Source organism: Cynocephalus volans, chromosome 10, assembly GCF_027409185.1.
Source record: "Cynocephalus volans isolate mCynVol1 chromosome 10, mCynVol1.pri, whole genome shotgun sequence".
Lineage (NCBI taxonomy): Eukaryota > Metazoa > Chordata > Mammalia > Dermoptera > Cynocephalidae > Cynocephalus > Cynocephalus volans.
The window spans coordinates 48,476,782-48,495,190 of record NC_084469.1 but is presented as its reverse complement, the minus strand read 5'-3'; the positions used below and the strand labels follow the sequence as shown (position 1 = coordinate 48,495,190).

At 38.9% G+C, this 18,409-nt stretch overlaps 1 protein-coding gene across 4 annotated transcripts; it reads left to right on the top strand.

Annotated features, from left to right (window-relative positions):
• The first annotated feature begins 232 nt into the window (after positions 1–232).
• Positions 233–16,439, top strand: ZNF510 (zinc finger protein 510). Of its 4 annotated transcripts, none has more exons than XM_063110447.1 (6): positions 233–523; positions 1,609–1,882; positions 2,762–2,806; positions 10,266–10,392; positions 10,684–10,779; positions 12,828–16,439. In XM_063110447.1, exons 3-6 carry the CDS (start codon positions 2,792–2,794, stop codon positions 14,480–14,482), a joined length of 1,893 nt encoding a protein of 630 aa, XP_062966517.1. In that variant the 5' UTR covers positions 233–523; positions 1,609–1,882; positions 2,762–2,791; the 3' UTR covers positions 14,483–16,439. The 4 variants fall into 4 exon arrangements, with proteins under 4 accessions (XP_062966517.1, XP_062966516.1, XP_062966518.1 ...); XM_063110446.1 differs by having other exon boundaries at positions 1,609–1,885; XM_063110445.1 differs by having other exon boundaries at positions 237–285; positions 1,609–1,885.
• The last annotated feature ends 1,970 nt before the right edge of the window (positions 16,440–18,409 follow it).

Below are 18,409 nucleotides of genomic sequence, written 5' to 3'. Positions count from 1 at the left end.
ATCTGCTGTTCTCGCATAACCGCGAACCCGTACGCTCAGGGGATCGGGCAGAACCGGGGCTGCAGGGAGCGGAACAGCCCGCTGCTGTTACTCCCTAAATATTCCGAAACTAAAACCCGCGTGCGAGGGGGCGCGGTGCTCTGTGGGAAACGTAGTCTTGCGTGTTTCGGTTCGTCGCGCAGCATTCTGGGAGCGGCTGGTGCGCCTGGTCCTCCGCGCGTGCGCAGTCGCCCGTCTCCCGCTTCCGTCTGTCGGGGTCGTGTGTGTGGAGGGTCCGCACCTCAGGTGAGAGCGCGCGGGCGCCGGGACAAACGTGGAGAACAGACCGGCGCCCCGGTACCTTCCAGGCCTCTGCTGCTGGTTCCTCGGGTCGGGGCTCGGCCCGCGAGCTGCGGGGGGCGCGGGTGCGGCGGCGGCGTGCGGGCCCGGCCGCGCCTTCGTGAACGTGACCGTGAATCTGCCACGAGCGCGCTCCGCCCGCGGGGCTGCGGTGTCAGCCCGAGCTGCGGAGCCGGAGGACCGGGTCAGTCCTGGTTCTGTCACTTGGGCATAAGTCAGGTTTCCCCTCTGAAAATGAAGATATCACTAAAAACTGCTTCGTGGCCTGCTCAGAGAGGGAAGTCGTGCCCTGTAAAGCATTTGGCCAAGTGCTGCCTAAAAAGCAACATGTAAACGTTGGCTCCCATCGTATTTGGAAGACACTTTGTTCTGTTCAGTTAGCATTTCATTTGAGTCTCACAGTTGCCACATTTATAGGTATAACTGGTCGTTAACAAAGAAGAAAGGGAGGAGACGGTAGGCCCAAGTTCACGAAGGGTGAGGGGCTGGGATGCAAACTCATGAGCTTGACTCCGAGGAGGAGGCTGCTACTAATATCCTGCCTACCCAGCCCAGCGTCGCAGCCTCCACACGAGCTGAGTGACTGGTCCCCACATCCTCAGGACTGTGATTGTAAATCCGTGTGGACAGGATCTCACTATGTGCCAAGTGTCTTTGTTCTGGCTGTCTGGTGCGTACCCAGAGCCTTTGGGTGGGACAGCCTCCTGGCACCTCCTGCACTGTCCAGGCTGTCTCTCTCCTCAAAAGGCACAGTCTGATATTCTAGGACAGTGCTGTTCAGTAGAAAGATAAGGTGAGCGAAATATGTAATTTTAGATGTTCTAGTAGCCACATGAAAAACTAAAAAGAAATGTGAAATTAATTTTAAGAACATGTTGTGTTTTTCTCAGTAAATCTAAAATGTTATTTCAAAATGTGGCACATTTCAGAGTGCTCAGTGGTCAGACGTGATTAGTGTCTGCAATAATGGATAACACAGTTCTAGTGAATTCCAAGGGAATCAGGTTTAAGGACCTACATCAGTGATTCTCAACCAGGGTGATTTTGCTCCCCAGAATTTGGAAATGTCTAGAGGCATTTTGGGTTGTCAGTACTGGGAAGAGAAGTGCATTAGCGTCTAGTTGATGTTTAGAAACACTCCTAAACATTCTACGATGCAAAGGACAGCTCCCCATGACAAAGAATTATCCAGCCCAAAATCTGAGTAGTACCGAGGTGGAGAACACTGCTTTCCATGAAAGCTTCAACTAAAATGAATTTGTTTCCCAGGCCTAAGCCCCAGCTTCTCTGGAGCAAAGCTGCTCTTTCTGTGGCAGAAAGGAGACAGCCTCAGGACAGGAATCCTGCCTAGAAGAACAGCCCTCTGACTGAGACCTCTTCCCCAGAGCTTCCGAACAGATGCAGAAGAGCAGATTCTGATTTGCTCCACCAGAAGCAGTTTCTACTTCCTTCGCCCAGAGAGAGCCAGACTTGGTGATGTCTCCAAATCCAGGAGCCATCACAGATTGTGTGACAGTGAACACTGTGGACCAACTTGCAGAAGGTGGTGAGCTGGGGTTGAGAGGGATGGGTGTCTGTCAGGCTGCACAGAAAAGCCACTTTACTGGAGAGCTTTTTCTCTGTGGTCTCAGAGGAAGGCATAACCGGCTAGAGCTGAGGAAGTGCTGTCTCCGGTCCTCCTTGGATAGCCCATATTTTCTTCATTCTTCCCTCACTGTGTGCAGATTCTGAGCCACTCTCGTACCATATCAATAAAACATAGCATCTAGAGAGATGCTGTGGCTTCCTCCATCCTGAACATATAGAATCACAAAATGATAATACAGCAAAGGATTTCTGTTTCTGACTCTAGAAACCTTAAAAAAATTGAGCCTGAAATGAATGATGTGTCATCCATTGTTACGCAGGACAGAGCTAGGAGTGAAACACAGTAGCACAGTGCTGTTCCCCCTGTCAACAGTGCATCAGCAGAAGTGTCTTATCAAGAGTCTTTTTGAGAAACTGCAACAAGTCAGAATAAAAAGATTTAAAAATATTTTGTCATTAAGTATCTCATCTTTTTTCTTTTTTTCAGTTTTCTTTTGATTTTCTATTGGTGCAAATATGTTAATAGACTATTAATATGAATTATGTTTTAATTTTTTCAATAATCAGTCAAAGAAGAAATTTTTAATAAATTAATAGGAAAATAATTTGCAGTCACCCAGTGAAAAACAGCAAGTACGTCCACGTGATCGTATTAGAGACACACATTTGAGAGGAGCCATCTATGTGGTGCTTCCTGCCGCTTCTTAAGGGTCAAAGGAACATTTTTTCATAAGGAGGTCTTCTCCCCAGCTAGTATGATGCAGTTTTTCGGCAGGTTAAACAGAAGTTGACAGATCTTATGACTCTTTCCTTCCCCTCCCCTTATCCTTCATAGTTCTCCACATTCTTCCAAGAACAGCAGAAAATGAACATATTTCAGGTGAGTTATTTATTTACATCTTTTTTCATCATGGATTTTATATAGGTATTTAAAAGTCCATTCATTAATATGGAAAAGTAGAAATAGAAATGAATCAGAATCATTTAGGGAAGATATAGAAAAGCAGGTGGGTAGCAAAGCAGAGTTGGCAAGTGGAAAGATGCAGGTCCTCTGATGTTAGTTATCCAAAGTGGAGCTGCAGTCTTTATTCTGACCTTTCTGATAGCCATGGCAGAGAGTCAGACAGACAATATCTGTGTAAAGATTAGCACTGCATTTAGATTCCTTGTGGAATCTAAAGTCACTGAAGTCAGGAAAAATGTCTTTATTGGTGTTTATGTAAGTGACAGCGCAAATCTTTCCAATAACAGCCCTGAAACAAATATACTATGTTGCTTCTACTTTTTCCTCAGCAGAAGTAGAATACTTAGTGCCAAAGGGGGGCTTTTGTTAATACAATTTTTCACACTAAAACAGAGGATGAGGTAGACAGTTTGTCAAAGAAAGGGCAGATTGGTGGTGTAGGCTCAGTTGATCAGAGGTGAAGAGTTGAAAAGGATCGTGTCAATCCTGAAGAATGGGTGGGATTTTAGTTACTGCATTTTGAGAGCAGACTAAAGAAGGCATGCAAGGTCCAGTAAGAATCTGTGTCCATTACAAGGGCTGGCCGGTTAACTCGTTAGTTAGAGTGCCACCTTGTAACAAACACCAAGGTCAAGGGTTCAGATCCCCATATCGTCCAGCCGCCAAAAAATGTGTGTGTGTGTGTAAAATCTTTGCCCATTACAGTTTGGACTTCCCTCTAGGCAGCAATGAGATGGGGATGGAGATCAACAGTAGGACCAGACTAGATGTATCAGTTTGCTGGGGCTGCCATAATAAAGTACACAGACTAGGTGCCTTACATGACAGACATTTGTCTTCTCACTGTTCTGGAGGCTGGACTTGGAGATCAAGATGTCAGCAGGGTTGGCTCCTTCTGAGGCTGTGAGGGATGGTCTGTCCCAGGCCTCTCTCCTTGGTTTGTAGATGTCCATCTTCTCCCTGTGTTGTCTTATCTTTCATCTGTACGTGTCTGTTTCCAAATTTCGTCTACTTATAAGGAATTGAGGAATTTTTGAAATATAGACAGATACAAAGAAATAATGTAATAAATATACAAGGATACTTCAAAAAGTTCGTGGAAAAATGCAATTAAAAAATAATGCTAATCTTTCCATGAACTTTTTGAAGACCTGTCGTATTCCTACCTTCCCAAATTACCAACTATACAGATTTTGTTAAATTTTTCTCGTGTATGTACTTTTTTCCTTTTACTTATTTAGTTCTTTAACTGAGGTAGTTTTAATATCAGTAAGGTACATTGAGGTGTGTGACTGGATGGATTTTTACATGTGTATACTCACATAATTTAACCCCCAGATTAAGATGGAGTCACCCCTGAAATTTCTTTCCTGCCAGTTCCCAGTTGATGACCACTGCTCCCCTCTATAGGGCAGCCACTGTTCCAACCTCACATGTTGAAAAAAAGGATAAATTCATTTCTGAACATCGTATAAGTGGAATCATACAATGTGTACTCTTTTTCAAGGAAAGAGGAGGTGGGTTCTTCCTCTGTACATACATTTTTAAAATTCATCATTGTTGCTGTGTGTTCAATATTTGACTTTTATTGCTGGGAGCAGTATTTCATCATGTGAATATACCATGATTTATTTGCTCGTTCTCCTGTTGGTGAGTTTTTCATTTGTGTTTTTCCAGTTTAGGCTATTCTGAATAAAGCTGCCATGAATATTCTTTCATGTGTTTTGGCATGTCCTCTTTGCTCTTGGGATATATCAGGAAATGGAATTGCCAGTTCATAGAATAAACATATGTTCAGCTCTTATAGGTATTACAAAGTGGTTGAATCACTTTATACCCCCACGAGCTTGGTCCAGCAGGATCAAGCTTTTGTATATGGTAGAAGATGAGTGGCAGGGCTCATATTTCCATATGGACATCCAGTTGTTCTAGCACCGTTTGTTGAAAGGGCCATCCTCTGTCCACTGAATTGCAGCAGAGTTTCTGTTGTCAATCAGGTGACCATATATATGCGAGGTCAATCTAGACTGTATTCTTTTCATCCAATTATTTTACCTTTTTGCTATTACTTCACTGTCATAATTATTGTTGCTTTATAGTAAGTCATGAAATGTGGTAGTGTAAGGCCTCCAGATTCTGCTTCTTCAGCTGTTATACGTCCTTTGCATTTTCATAGAAATTTTATCAGTTTCCACAGAAAATCCTGCTGTGAAGTTTTTTGGAGTAGAGGTGAAGTCTTTGACATTTTTCGTTAGATTTCTTCCTAGTTATTTGATCTCTTTTGATATTACTGCAAATGATAATGTTTTTAAATTGTATTTTCCTGTTGTTTTTGTTTTATTAAAATACAACGGATTTTAGATATTGATCTTATGCCTAGGAATTTTGCTAAATTCACTTTAGCGAAATAGCTTATTACAAATAAGCTTTTGGATTTTAAATGTGCACAATAATTTTTTGGCAAATATAGACAGTTTTACTTCTTTCCAGTGTTTATATTGTTCATTTCTTTGTAGCCTTGTTTCTAGGACTTCCAATAAAATGTTGAATACAAGTGGTGATAATAGAAATCCTTGTCATATACCTCACCTAAGGGGTAAAGTACTCAATATTTCACCATTGAGTCTTGTTTTAACTGTAGGTTTTCTTTATACATATCCTTTATTAGAATGAGGAAGTTTCCTTTTCTGTTTTTAGTTTCCTGAGAGTTTTTTTTTTTATCACACATGGGTATTAAATTTTGTCAAATGTTTTTCCTCCATCTAGTGAGATAATAATATAATTTTATCCCTTTATTCTGTTAAGGGAGGGAATTATATTGGTATATTATTTAGCAATGTTTAACCAACCTTGCATTCCTGAGATAATTCCCATTTGGTTGTGCTGTATTATCCCTTTAATATATCTCTGAATTCAATTTTTTAATATTTCAATTAGTATTTTTTTGTCTACATTAAAGGAGAGATATTGGCCTGTACTTTTCCTGTCATGTAGTGTCTTATCAGGTTGTGACATCAACATTATGCTCTCATAAAATGAGTTGGGAAACAGTTATTCATTTTCTGTTTTCTGAAAGAGTTAAAGATTGCTGTTATTTCTTCCTTAAATATTTGGAAAAAAATATATCCATGAAGCCAGCTGGCCTTGGAGTTTTCTTGTGACTGTTTTTTATTTATGAATTCAATTTCTTTAATAGGATATAGAAAATCTGAGTAATCCTATTTCTTCTGGTGTGTCTTTTTTTGTAACAGCTTTATGGAGGTATAGTTTACGTACCATACAATTCACACATTTAAAGTGCACAATTCAGTGGTTTTTAGTATAGTCACAGCATTGTGCAGTCATCACCCCAGTCAATTTTAGGACATTTTAATTACTTCAGAATGAAATTCCATATCATTACCTTTCACCCCCTTATCCTGACATGTTCAACCCCAGCCCTGAGCAGCCACTAATCTATGCTCTGCCTCTACAGATTTTGAGAGCTGGCCAGGTTCAGCAGTTTGATCCCTGTACTGGCCCAGTAGATAGATAGATAAATTTGCCTATTTTGCACATTTCTAATAAGTTAAATTATATAATATGTGGTCTTTTGATTGTTTCTTTCACTTAGCATACTGTTTTCAAGGTTTATTCATGTTGTAATGTATATCAGTACATCATTCCTTTATAGAAAAGGAATGGGATTTTCTTAATTTTTTCAAGTTGTTTGTTGCTAGTGTATGAAGATACAAATGATGTTTTTGTGTTCATCTTGTATCCTACAACTTGGCTGAATTCATTTATTAGCTCTAATAGTTTGTTATGGATTCTTTGGTATTTTCTATATATTAGATCACATGGTCTATGAATAGAGATAGTTTTACTTTTTTCTTTCTAATTTGGATGCCTTTTCATCCTTTTCTTGTGTATTTGCTCTGGCTAGAACTTCCAGTATGGTAAATAGGAACAATGAAAGCGGGCATCCTTGTCTTTCTCCTGACCTTTGGAGGAAACCTACCTGTCTCTTAGACTCAGGTGTGATATTAGCTGTGGGTTTTTCATGAATGCTTTTTATTGTGTTGAGGAAGCTCCCTGCTGTTCCTACAGTGTTGAATGATTTTATCATGAAAGTGTTTTGGATTTTGTCAAACGCTTTTTCTGCATCAATTGAAATGGTCATGTGGCTTCCTTCCTTCATTCTGTTAATGTGATATATATTACATTGATTGATTTTCTTGTGGTGAGCTAGCCTGCATTCCTAGAATAAATTGTTTGATCATGGTACGTAATCCTTTTTATGATGCTGGATTTGATTTGCTACAATTTTGTTGAGGACTTTGGCACCTATATTCATTAGGAATATTGATCTATAGTTTTTTGTGATTTCTTTATCTGGCTTTGGTTCAAAGTAACTCATAAAATGAGTTAGAAAGTGTTCCCCCTTATTTGGTTTTTGGAAGAATTAAGGGAGGATTGATGTTAATTCTTTAAATGTTTGGGAGAATTCACCAGTGAAGCCGGCTGATCTTAGCTTTTCTTTGCTGGGAGGATTTTGATTACTGAATCAGTCTCCTTGTATGGGTCTGTTCAGATTTTCTCTTTCTTTTTGAGCCAAATTTGGTAGTTTTGGGGCTTCTAGTAATTTGTCCATTTCTACTATGTTATGTAATTTGTTGGTGTATAGTTCTTCATTTATTCTCTTATTGTCCCTTTTATTTCTGTAGGGTTGGTAGTAGTGGCCCCACCTTCATTTAGATTCTTGTATATAGTTAGATTATTGATTTGAGAACTTTTTTGATGTAGGTGGGGAGCTGTAAATTTTACTCTAAAGCACTGCTTTTTAGGTGCATCCCATAGTTTTGGCAGTTAGTGTTTTTATCTGCAGTAGTCTCAGTGTATTTTCTAATTCCTCTTTTGATTTTTCCCTTGATCTTGTAGCAAAGTGGAATTTCCCATTTGTGTGGCCCCTAGGAACATCACGCACTCAGACTAGCATATACTTGACCTTTAGCAGGTCGTTAAAATTTTTCTAGTTTTATCTTCCTATTGTCATATATGGAGTTTGGTGGTATCTACTCCAGTAAGCAAACAAGCAGGTCCTGATTCTCCCTTTACATGCCTATCTGTCTCCTGATAGGTTCAGTAAGAAACAATTTTCAATTTTCCCAGCTTTGTTCTTGTTGTGAGGATGTGAGCATTGCTCTTTTTAACACTCTGCATCTCTAAAATCCAAAGCCACAGTGTATGGTTGTAATTTTTTCTAATTTGATGAGATCTATTGTCCATTTTGTTCTTTTTAATGTATAGAGTACACCAGAAAATTGTGTTATGCAGAGGTTATCCTATTATGTCAGTTAGTCAATTGGTTAATTTTGTCTTTGTGTGTGTGTAGCTGGCCGGTACAGGGATCAAACCCTTGACCTCAGAGTTAGCAGCACCACACTCTAACCAACTGAGCTAACCTAACCAGCCAGCCCAATTTTGTCGTTTAAATCTTTTATATCAGTGGTCAGCAAATTTTTTGTGGGTCAGTAGGCTTTGTGGGAAATATGATTTCTGCTGCAACCACTGAACACTGCCATTTGTAGTGCTATAGCGGCCATAGATAATGCATGAGAAAATGAGTATGGCTGTGTTCCAATAAAATTTTATTTACAGAAAAATAGTGATGGCTGGATTTAGCCTTTGGGCTGTAGCTGGCTGACTCCAGTTATATATTCCTATTGTTTTTTTCAATCTGCTTTTCCATGAGTTACTGAGAGAATTGTATTAAAACCACTAATTATAATAGTAGGTCTGTGTATCTCTATACCATGTCTATGTATCTCATCTCTCTCACTTGTTTTTATATGTCAGTTCTGTTAGTAAATACTGATCCATTGCTCAGAATGGAAATACAGAGCTAGGTTCCTGTGAGCCTCCGGTCACATTTTCATCAACCACTCAATACATAATTTTGTTTTATGTACCTTTCTGTTTGAACACACCTTAAATAATATTCTTGATTCATAAACATAGAACTAGTGACCAAAAGCACAATAACTAATGACAGAACAAACCTTACCTAACCCAGGCATTTTCTCCATGAGGCATATCACAGCTCTCTCGTGCTTAGAAACACTAGACAGCACGTCAGCGCTATAGTTGAGGACTATTTAAAAAGGTGAAATCATCCAGAAAAAGCACAAAAATGTGAAAAATTTGGCCCTAAATAGACTGAGAAAAAGATACTTGTTTATAGTATCAGAAATAAAGAAAGAAGGCAAAATATCACCCTGTTCAACCTCAGCTGGGAACATTTGTGTCAGGCAACTTAAATTTTGTGTTATATTGCATATGTCCATGAGTGTCCACAAAATCATTAGGGGTATTGACTTTTAGGTTACAAATAAACTTTAGTGATTAGGTGAATTCACAAATACATGATATGTGAATAATGAGAAATGATTGTATTTGGAAGCTATGTTTTCAAGTGCAAACCAGTTTAGGCTTATTATATCTTCTGTTGAAAGGACCTTTTTATCATTACAAATTATTATGCATTACTTTTATAATTCTTTCTTATCTTAAAATCTACTGTTTCAATGTTAACCACATCAGCTTTCTTTTGGTTAATGATTATATGATATATCTTTTTCCATCCTTTTGCTTTCAATCTACATATATCTCTATATAAAAAAATGTGTTTGGGGGCTGGCTGGGTAGCTAAGTTGATACAGCACAGTGTTATAACACCAAAGTCAAGGGTTCGGTACCAGCCAGCTGCAGGTAAAAAAGAAAAGTGTTTTCTTTGTTTTTTTTTAATGCTGTCAAATAGTCTTTTCTTTAATTGGATTGTTTAGTCCAGAAGTCGACACATATTTTTCTGTAAAGGAACAGTAGTAAATATTTTCAGTTTTGACAGCCACGATGTCTCTGATGGAACTTTTCAGTGCTGATGTTTCAGCACAGAAGCAGCAAGACAATTTTAAGTGACTGGGTGTGGCTATGTTCCAGTACAACTTATTTAAAAAGCAGCAAGCCATATTGGCCCACAGGCTGTAATTTGCTGACCCCTGCCCTAAGGTATGCCCAGGGTAGTCCATTGGATAAAAAACTGTAGGATGTTTATTTATAATTTTTGGCTATAAAAATGAGAAAAAACAAAAGTTTCACTGATATATCTATTGATAATACATGTATATAACTTACAAATATATAAATTAACTATGTTATAAACATTTTACTAATTGAGTACTTTCAAAGTATAAGATAAAATTAGATTTAAAATAGTCATCCTTTATATTCATTAACTTTAAGCTCTTTATTGTAAACATAAGAATTATTTTCATGGGTATTTTCTGTGCCACCTAATTCTGAATCCTTTAGGTTGAACAGAAATGTGTCATTACAGGAATTAGTGTCATTCGAAGATGTCACTGTGGAGTTCACCCAGGAGGAGTGGCAGCACATGGGCCCTGCTCAGAGGACCCTGTACAGAGATGTGATGCTGGAGAACTACAGCCACCTCGTCTCACTGGGTGAGCATATAAGCATAACTTACCCTTATAACTCTATATAGAAGACATTTCCTTTTTACACGCCAGTACATATGAATACTTTATTTAAAGTTAAATATTATTTAGGTTTTTCATTCATGAGTCTAAAGTAACTAAACCTTTTTGAGGACCAAAAAGAATGTTTGTGTTGTAAACTCCCAGTGACATATTCAAATGAACGCCTTCATGATGGTGCTTTTGAAGCTGTATCTTCCACTTTTGGAGAACAAAAAGCTCCAATATCTGCAGTCCTCAACTGTTTCCTATTTACAGGGTACTGCATTTTCAAACCAGAGATGATCTTCAAGTTGGAGCAAGGAGAAGAGCCTTGTTTCTCAGAGGAAGAATTTTCAAACCAGAGTCACCCAAGTGAGTTACTGAGCAATGGCAGACAGAATTCTGTGGGTAATTAGACTTTAGAAAGTCAGTTTTGGCATGAACACCTTGTATTGCAAGACTTTTCTTAGAAAGCCCAAAGGCACAAAAAGCACCAGTCAAAAGAAAGTATTAATAAATTTAAGTCCATTAAAATTAATAACTTTGTTCAGAAAAGATACCATTTAAAGTGCGAAAAGACAAGCCACAGAGTAGCTGAATATGTACATAGTGCAAGGATAAGCTTCCTGAAAACGTAGAGAACTTCTGCAAGTCAATGTGGTAAGCAACCCAATTGAAAAATGGGCAGAAGACTGGGAACAAGAACTTTGAAAATAGCAAGTACATCTTTGGAAATGTGTTCAATCTCATTAGTTTTCACACAGTGCAAAATAAAATATGAAATGAGATGTGAGGTGAGATTAACAAATCTGGCAACACCGAGTCCTGGTGAGGATGTGGGATATTAGAGACGCATATCCACTGACTAGAAGTGTAAACTGGTAAAGCCACTGTGAAATCAGGAGGCTGTTATCTAATCAAGGTAAAGTTTTCATACATTGTAACCAGGCAATCCCTTTCTTAACTGTATACTCTACAGTGTATGATTGTATTCTCTTGACTGCATAAAAGAATATTAATGGCAATATTGATTATATTTGTGAAAATTTGGGCTCATCAGCAATAGAACAGAGATATATTTGTATTCTTTAAGGGAGAATCGTACAGCCGTGTAAAATCTTGTGATTACAAACATAATGTTAAGAAAGAGAAACCAAAAAATATAAACATGCATACATGATTACATTTATGTGAAGATCAGGAACAGGCAAAACTTAACAACATTTTTAGTAATTCATATATTGGTGGTAAAACTATAAAGAAAAGCAAGAAAATGATTACATAAATATTAGGAAAGTGGTGAACTCTAAGTGTGAAGAAGTTGTTAGCCAGACAGGGATGAATAGGGATTTTTGCAAAGTCATTTGTGTTCTGTTTCTTTACATGGTTTCTAATTCTATGAGTATTCACTCAATACTGCTAAGTTGCACATAAAAATTTTATGCATATAAATATTGTTTCATGCATAAAGTGTTAAGAGATGAGCCAGAAGTAGCAGATATTTCCAATATAACCTATCAAGGACAGGCATTTAGAATACATAAAGCATTCAGACCTTTCTTAAATGTCATCTTTGCAGGAAGGCCTTCCGTGATACCACATTTAAAATTACACCACTCATGTCAGATTGAAATGTGGAAACTTACAACAGGATGGTCAGGTTCACTTATTTTTCATTTTTGATAGAATAAATCAGAGGTACAATAGCCAGAATGGAGCGGTAAAACCAATTTAGTTTAGCAAAAATGGATTTTCTTTCCATCAGTTTTATACTTGTTTGTTTCTGTGAATCACAGCAATGGGTTAGAGCCTGAGCTACAAATGTCTTCATTTAATCTTAAGGAAGTTGGTCCCATTATAAATTTAATTTGATGTTGAAGAGTTAATAGAAACGAGGGATATCAAACTGGAAGAATGTAGACAATTGAGTATTATACCAGTATAGTCTAGACAGTGTCAGGACCTAGACTGTAATTTACCTCCTCAAAACACACCCTTCCCCTGTTGGGTCTATTCTGTGAATATAATTATCTCCTGACTTTTCTTGTTCCTCTACTTAACTCTTTATCTTCATTTTATTCCTCCCATTCTCTGATTTTCTTGCTCCCTGAAATAACCACCTTTATAAAACTCTAATTTTCTGTCTTCCTTTTCTTTCCTTTATCTACTCAGGAAAAAAATGTGTCATATGCAGATTTGTATTCATTACCAATTTTCTCTCCCATTTGCACTAGTTGATATTTTTTAAAGGAGGGAAGTTGTAGGCATACACACACACACACACACACACACACACACACACACACACACACATTACTTAATCTTGAGAAACAAGAGAATGAAATGCAACATAGGTAATATGTCTGTAAGCCCTACCCATAACAGATGTAAGATTCATAAGATGTTTTCAATTTTCTCAGTTTTAGAAGATTACAAAGATAATGACCTGATCAAGAGGAACAAAATCAAAGGCAAATACTTGGAGCAAGTAATAATTATCAATAACAGAACCCTGACTAGAGAGGAAGTTTGGGGAAAACCATTTAATCTGCACATAGCTCCTGTTTCTTCAAAAAAAACGCCCTGCAGATGTGACTCATCAGGAGTGAAATTGCAAAGTATTTCTGAACTTATCATTAATAATAGAAATTATTCAACAAAGAAAGGTTGCTATAATGTATGTAAGAATTTGCCTTTCAAAATTAAGTTTGAGAAAACACAGACTGGAGAGAAATTTTATGAATATAATAGAAACATGAAAGCCCTCAGTTATAAAGAAAATCTTCCTGAGCATCAAACTTCGGAGCAAGCTTTTGAATGTAATGCAGTTGGGAAAACCTTCTGTGATAAGGTTGACTATTCCTGTAAATATGATGAAGTTAGGAAACACTGTAATAAGAGAACTCTCTTTGACCACAAGAAAACTGGCACAGGGGAGAAACACCCCCATCTTAAACAATGTGGGAAATCCTTCTTTGAAAAGCCATCTGTGGAGGAGTACAATGAATGTAACATGGCTGTGAAACATTATGAATGTAACACAACTGGAAGTAATTTCAGCAGGAAATCACACCTCACTCAACCTCAGAGAACTGTAGCAGGAGAGAGTTCATTGGTATGTAGTGACAGAAGACAAACTGGGGATAAATCCTTTGAATATCATGAAAATAGGAAATCCTACCAGATATCAGCCCGCAAAGTACGCCAGAGAGTGCATTCTGAGATAAAACCCTATAAATGTAATGAATGCGGGAAATCCTTCTGTCAGAAAGGACATCTCACTCAACATCAGAGAACTCACACAGGAGAGAAACCATTTGAATGTAATGAATGTGGAAAAACTTTCTCCCAGAAGTCACACCTCAGTACACATCAGAGAATTCATACAGCAGAGAAACCCTATAAATGTAATGAATGTGGGAAAACATTTGTCCAGAAGTCAACGCTCAGGGGACATCAGAGGATTCACACAGGAGAGAAACCCTATGAATGTAGTGAATGTGGGAAAACTTTTGTTCAGAAATCAACCCTCAGAGATCATCATAGAATTCACACAGGGGAGAAATCCTTTCAATGTAATGAATGTGGAAAAACTTTTGGCCAGAAGTCAAACCTCAGAATACATCAGAGAACTCATAGTGGGGAGAAAACTTATCGATGTAATGAATGTGAAAAATCCTTCTGGCGAAAAGACCATCTCATTCAACATCAGAAAACTCACACAGGAGAAAAACCATTTAAATGTAATGAATGTGGGAAAACTTTTGCCCGGACATCAACCCTCAGAGTGCATCAAAGAATTCACACTGGGGAGAAACCATTTAAATGTAATGAATGTGGGAAAAATTTTGTCCGGAAAGCAATCCTTAGTGATCATCAGAGAATTCATACAGGGGAGAAACCCTTTCAGTGCAATAAATGTGGGAAAACTTTTGGCCAGAAATCAAACCTCAGAATACATCAGAGAACTCACAGTGGGGAGAAAACTTATGTATGCAGTGAATATGGGAAGTTGTATAAGAAGTCAACTCTTAGGTGTATACCAGAGAATTCAGGGAGAGGGGAACCCTATTGATGTAAATACTGTAGAAAGTCCTTCTGACCAAAAGACCGCCACAATAGACATCAGAAATAGTCATGGGAAAAACCAGATGAATGCAGTGATTGTAAGAAAACAGTCCCAGAAGACAGTCCTCACAATATATCAGAGAATTCCCACAGGAGAGAAACCATATGAATATAGGAAGAACTTGTCCAAAAGGCAATCCTCAGGGTATATCGAAGAATTTACACAGGCTTCTGTTTCATTCAAGGAACTATGGAAAGTCCTTTTGAATGAAGTCATACCCTGTTAGATAACTCCCACACATCTCTCCACCAGTGCCAACTTTATTTTTCCTCTAGGCACATAGCTAGTCTAAATTCCACAATCTCCCTTTCCTCTAAGTGGGGCTTTTTGACTGGAATGTGGGTGTCCAGGATGTACACCACATCCAGGACTTGCCTGACAAACTGCCAGGGCCCTGTCAGAATGAAACTGGTGCAATCTTGAGGACAACCTTAGTGTGATGCATTAACGTGGCACAGCATGAGATAAAAGAACCCAGGGCTCCCGAATACATCTGTGGAGCAAAATTCTTCCCTTCCACATCTTTACCATTTGAACATCTCCTGAGAAAAATTTAAGCTTGTATTTTATTGACCTCTTACATGTTTGGGTCTATTTGTTTCTACATGTAATTTAGATATCCTTCTGCTAGGAAAGCAGGAAACTGCTGTGTAAGCCAAACTTAAGTCAGCCAGAAGGTTCAGACCTTATCAGAAGGTTACTAAGTCAAGGAGTCCCTCAAAGATCATAAGGAAATTTATACAATAAGCATCCTTTCAGTGCAATGAAATAGGTGGTACCACTTGATACAGGGCTTTGGATGAACCTAAAATGTTAGACGTTTTATTGGTTGAAAGGTGAGCAGCCACCATGCAGCTCTAAGTAAATATGCCTTGTTGGCACAAAGCCACTCTTTACATCTCCTGACACCTTCGTATACCCCAAGCACAACTACTTTAAGGAGAAAGAGGTTTCCCTGCTCCAACGGAGACCAAAGGCTGTTGGCATCCATTCAGGTATTCTGGGGAACTTCTGAGGAGGGGAAGGACTCAAACTTTTATCAATCCAATGGATACAACTGTGGAGTGTACATAAAGCAAATGTATTTCACAGGGCCTGGTTTTCCAAAGCCTTGCAGTTTCAAATGTTAACCTTGCAAGAGACAGGAAATTTTCCCCAGGCCATAGTCTCTGTTGTAAGAAAAAGAATTGTAACACAGCAAGGTTGCCAGCTCAAAGACAGGTTACTGACTGATATGTGAAGGTACTGGGAAATTGCTGTAAGAAGAGAGTGTTTGCTAAAATCAAGCTTTTGTTGGTGGATCGACTTAACTTCTTGCAAATTGCATTGTGGAATGTCACCTTGCTTGTCTTACTGAATGTTACCAGCTTCTGTTGTTAAACTTGTTAAACTGTACTTAGCAAAAACCCCACCTATCTTCTCTTCCTGTAACTTGCTGGTCTGGAGAATAAATGCAGGAAGAGAACCCCAATTCATGGTTAGTTTCCCAAACGGAAGGAATGCCTCTCTTTTGAGGGTTCCAGAAGATTAACCCCTTTTCAGGGCTTCTCACTGCGCAGAAGAGATGGGCTTTGAGTAATCTTTGGCGACTCCAGCACCCAGGGGAAAAGGTGACATCCATGGGAGGCAAAGCAACATACAAGTACCCAGTCAATATCTCACTAGTTCCTATGAGGGTAGGGAGCACCTAGATTTAGCTAATGGGGTTTCTATAGGATTCACACAGTAGGGAAGGGAAGCAAATGTAACCTTATGTGTGGGGCTCTTGGGGCAACTGTAATGCTCTGTGGTCCCTTCTACGTCTGAAATCGTAGTAGGAGTTAATATATTATATGCTATATTTCCCCTAAATCATACAGAGAATTCTCCCAGTCAGGAATATTTGCACATAAAGAAGATACCCTTGAGGCCCCACACCCCTGATGAACATTTTGTGCTTCAAGTTTCTGTGACTGGTGACTGTTGATTGAAACTTCTGGCAAAAGGAGGCAGCCCTTGGGAATGCGGGGAGGGGAGGTTGGACTTGATGCCCTAACAAGTCTGCCACGTTTACCCCTTTTGAAAAGCAGCTGTTAGCTTACTCTTGGGCTCTTTGACACACTGGACACCTCTGGCCTGAAATTCTGGTTTTGTTGTGTGTCATCTTGACACAACTACAAAATGAAAAGTATCCAACTAGATTCACTTGTGAAATGAAAATGGTACATTCAAGAATGCAGCTGTCCCAGCCCGCAGTGTCTCAACTGTATGTGAAATAGGAGCAGCTATCCTTTAGAAGGGAAATTTATCCCCCATTTTTCTGCCTGAAGCAAAGCTGCTGGCTTAGTAGGACCCTCAATTCATAGAGGTTACTCTAATTGGGCCTGATTCGATGATGGTTTGGCTAGCTGAAACCACTAGGATGTTGTGACTTGCTCAAACTTAGTGTCACTAGACAGACTCACTGAAAGTGGCCACTCCTCTCACTGGACAACACAAGGATGTTTTCAGCTGTGGACAGTACTCTATTTGATGAACCTTATTACATTTTTATTGTCCCTTGCGCTCTTCCTGTAGCATAGCTCTGACATTTTACTTGGAAAACTGTACACTGATTAAAAGAACCCCTCTTTGGTGCTCTGAACTGGGGGGAGGGGAGGTGCAGTAATCATGGCTGTTGAGCACGCCCTCTGGGTTGCTCAACTAGATACCCATGATAAGAGACTGTTCCCTGATAAGATTGATTGGACTCAAGCTGCTGAGCAAGCTTCACTGCCCAGATTGCCCATTTCTGCCTGTGTCCATCCACGTACTGGTACGGCAGAACATCCGCCATCTTACAGTGGGTGCAAAGTGAAGGTCTCTATATCCAGGCTTCCATTGATATTGTTAGGTATAAGAATCCACAGGGGTGTTTTTGTTTTTGTTTTCCTTTTGGATGAAAACACAATGCTCCATATACCATTTGATTTAATTCATCTTTTTCCCACTAATTTTAAAGATCTTCATATACTAAACTCATTTGTAAAGATATTGCATATGGCTGTTCATCACCCACTCCCTACATTCTGTTATTTTATAACACATCCTCTTGTGAGTGGGGTTGGCACATTCCTCATAATACCCTGTCTTTCTGGCAGATATTAAATGTTTCATAGGATATTTGAATCATGTTTGGAAAATGAGAATACCTCCTAGGACTTTAGAAATGGAACATCATAGACTAGTTAACTAGACTGTGACTCCAGAGCTGCCAGCAGCCTTATCAAGAAAATGCATCTGCAATAGGAGAAAATAAGGTTACCCAGGGAGGGAAGCAGATGTGATGGGGAGAGTGGTGGTGCACAAAGCCAGTTTGTGCTATAGTCCGTGAGACTCAAAAGATCACTGTTTAATTAGTCTGTTTTTATAATACTCAGTAATATGAAGCAAGACTTTCATACTTTAAACTGTTAAGTTTTACTTAGACACTTTTAAAGAAAATGATTAAAGTCATTTCCCTCCCTACCCCTTTTAAATAGAATCTTTTAGGATTATGATTGGGTTGGCTATGAAGTTCAGGTTTAGGTACCAAGCAGAATGAAACTAACTCATTCAGGTGGTTTGAGTCATTCATTGAGATTCCAGGTGACAAAGTCTTGTGACTGGGTGCTTAGTCTTTACCTGCTGTCCCTTGGCTGCAGTAGGTCCACAGGGTACCATTCCATATAATATTACAAGGGGTCTTCAAAAAGTTCACGGAAAGATTCGCATTATTTTTTAATTCCATTTTTCCATGAACTTTCTGAAGTACCCTTGTATATCATCAACTGGTGACCATGGTCTGTGCTCTAGTTGTGAATGCTCCCTTCTTCCTCCTGCCTGGTTGATCCTACCAAGTTATGGTCTTTTATT